Source organism: Mandrillus leucophaeus, unplaced genomic scaffold, assembly GCF_000951045.1.
Source record: "Mandrillus leucophaeus isolate KB7577 unplaced genomic scaffold, Mleu.le_1.0 Scaffold774, whole genome shotgun sequence".
In the NCBI taxonomy this organism is placed as follows: Eukaryota; Metazoa; Chordata; class Mammalia; order Primates; family Cercopithecidae; genus Mandrillus; species Mandrillus leucophaeus.
Window position 1 is genome coordinate 1,273,252 of NW_012108408.1, and position 2,503 is coordinate 1,275,754.

The 2,503-nt window shown below is 41.4% G+C and overlaps 1 protein-coding gene across 1 annotated transcript in view; it reads left to right on the forward strand.

Moving 5' to 3' along the window:
* The first annotated feature begins 1,306 nt into the window (after positions 1 to 1,306).
* Positions 1,307 to 2,503, forward strand: part of LOC105529617 (5'-nucleotidase domain-containing protein 1-like) — a 17,085-nt gene continuing 15,888 nt past the window's right edge. Inside the window, exons 1-2 of the mRNA XM_011966796.1 lie at positions 1,307 to 1,400; positions 2,339 to 2,451. Of these exons, the coding sequence (XP_011822186.1) occupies positions 1,307 to 1,400; positions 2,339 to 2,451 (207 nt within the window). The remainder of the gene's footprint in view (positions 1,401 to 2,338; positions 2,452 to 2,503) is intronic.

Below are 2,503 nucleotides of genomic sequence, written 5' to 3' on the forward strand. Positions count from 1 at the left end.
CCACTGCAACCTCCTCCTCCCAGGTTCGAGCGATCCTCCCACCCCAGCCCCTAGAATAGCTGGGACTATAGATGCCTGCCACCACACTCTGCTAATTTTTGTATTTTTTGTAGAGACGGGTCTCGCTATGTTGCCCAAGCCGGTCTTGAATTCCTTACCTCAAGCGATCCGCCTACCTTGGCATGATGCCTGGCAGAGAGCCGTGGTTTTCTGGCTCCTCACATGGCCTTCTGTGCTTGCAGACGCTGGTGTCTCTTCCTCCTCTTATAAGAATGTTAATCTTGTTGGATTAGGACTCCACCCTTATGACCTTACTTAACATTAATTACTTCCTTAAAGGCCCTATGTCAAATACAGACACATTGTAGGTCAGGTGTTCAACACATGAATGAGTGGGGGACAAAATTCAGTCCATGATACTCAAAGAAACAGAAATTAATTGGTACCTGAGTAGAAGACTGAACTTGTAGTTGATAATACAAGAGCTGTGGCATTTTATCAGTAAATGTGATAGAAGTTTAATGTGCAGGGAAAATGAAATATCCTTATCTGGAAATAAGCCTTATCAAACCATTAAACTGTGTGTTTGTATTTAAACTCAGGGTTATGTAGGGAATGGGAGAAGAGAAGGGAACCATCCCCTATATTTCTGGAAGAGTCAGACTGAGGTTTGAGGTAGAAAGGAAAAGTGAGTGGGGCTCAAGAAAGTACAAGCCTGTAGGATTGGATCATTTGCAAAATTCTCCCACAAAGTTTCAATGATGTGGACTCTCTAGCACAAGAACTGTTTGTGTAAACATGCAGAATATATATAATTTGTTATTTAGCAAGTACATAAGATTGTTGATGTGCATGTAAAGGCAAGATTCAGTCCCAGGACCACTTGACTATACACCCAGGGGTCTTTTTCTCTTTAAGAGTGCCCTGGTTCCCTCTCTCCTCTCACCCCCAATTTCCTGTTCACAATTCAGCACACTCAAGAGGTTCTGTAAGGACAAGTTTTGGCTACGTCAACAAAAAACAATCCTTTTCTACTCTTCCCTCTTAAAATGAATGTACTATTACATTTGTATTACTAAGGGAAGTCCCTAAAGCACCTAAAGCACCTACTCCCACATGAAACAAGATATTCCCCAAGGAAACGTGTGCCCTTCAATGTGGCATCTACCTGTAAGTGTGACTTTGGTAGCACTCTATTGCAAGGGGCAGAGAAGAATGCCAAGGTCAATGCTCCAGGGCCAACAAGCTTTTTCCAGCTCCTCCAACAATCCAGCCTTTTCTCTTTTGGTTCACAGACATCGAAGACATGGTTGTTGAACTCATCAGTGAACAGCTCAATCTTCTTGAAGATTCTTTACTTTTCCTATTCCAGAGAGATTTGTTTGGGGCTTTTAAGTATCGTAATGGAACAAGTTATCAATTTTATTCAAATGGGTCTACTAGGTATAAGTGTCCTCCTACTCAATTGCACTATCTATTGCACTAAATTAATCCTCTGGTCTATTAGCCTCAAAAGGATTAGTATTTGAAAGGGTTAAATGCAGTTCTTAATCAATTATATTTTCATTATGTCACGACTATTGATTTGTCCCATTAGACACACTGTTCCTTTAAATTTAAAACTGAAGCAATATAAACATAATAGATTTGTATTTTCTTTTTAAAATGAGGCACTATGTAATAAAGATCTCAAAGTGCTAGTCCTTCACATCAGGAAATCCGGAAGAGAATTAAATGCCCTAAGGCATACATTGTATGTAATGGATTAACTTTCTCTGCATCTAAAACAGTAGTAGTTATACAGTTTTTGAGAGAATTAAGCAAATGTCACCCAAATCATTTTGTGCTCTATAAACCTTAAACCCGGTTTACAAAAGTTTTCTTTTTCTGTAGCATACTCTATATATTTCTATGAAGTGTCTGATGTCCTTTCATAGAAAATTCTTCATTACAATAACAAAATAGGATGATTAAGTAATAACCAATATTGGTTTCCATAACCAGTATCATCTTGCAAAATGGTTCTTCACGAGGTCTGATACATTTATTTTCTAACGCACTCCAGGGTATGAAATGGTGAAAGGTCTCTCTCTCATTTTACACTTAGGAAACCAAGGAAAACAAAGTTTTTGGTTTAAACCACTGTCAAAGATCACGTGGGCGAAAAGACTTTCCAAATTGCAGGCTAACTGGGTCAGAGGGATATTAGAGGATGAATTTTTTCCATGATCTTACACTATTCCGCACACAGGGGTAAAAGGTCAAGTCTAACCTCAGGATCTCCTGGTTTCCGAGGCGCCCTGAAGGCGATGGAGAGTCCCGGTTAATTTTGTGGTAGGAAGGGCTAAGCACCTACAGGTCTCAGCTGTGCAGCAGCGGCACCGCTCCTGGACCCCTATTGCCTTCTGGGTTCCCAGGCTTGCGGGACAGAGCGAGGTCGCCGGCGCTGGGGTAGCAGGAGGACGCGAGCTGACTACCTGACTCCGGACGGCGGCGCAGGACG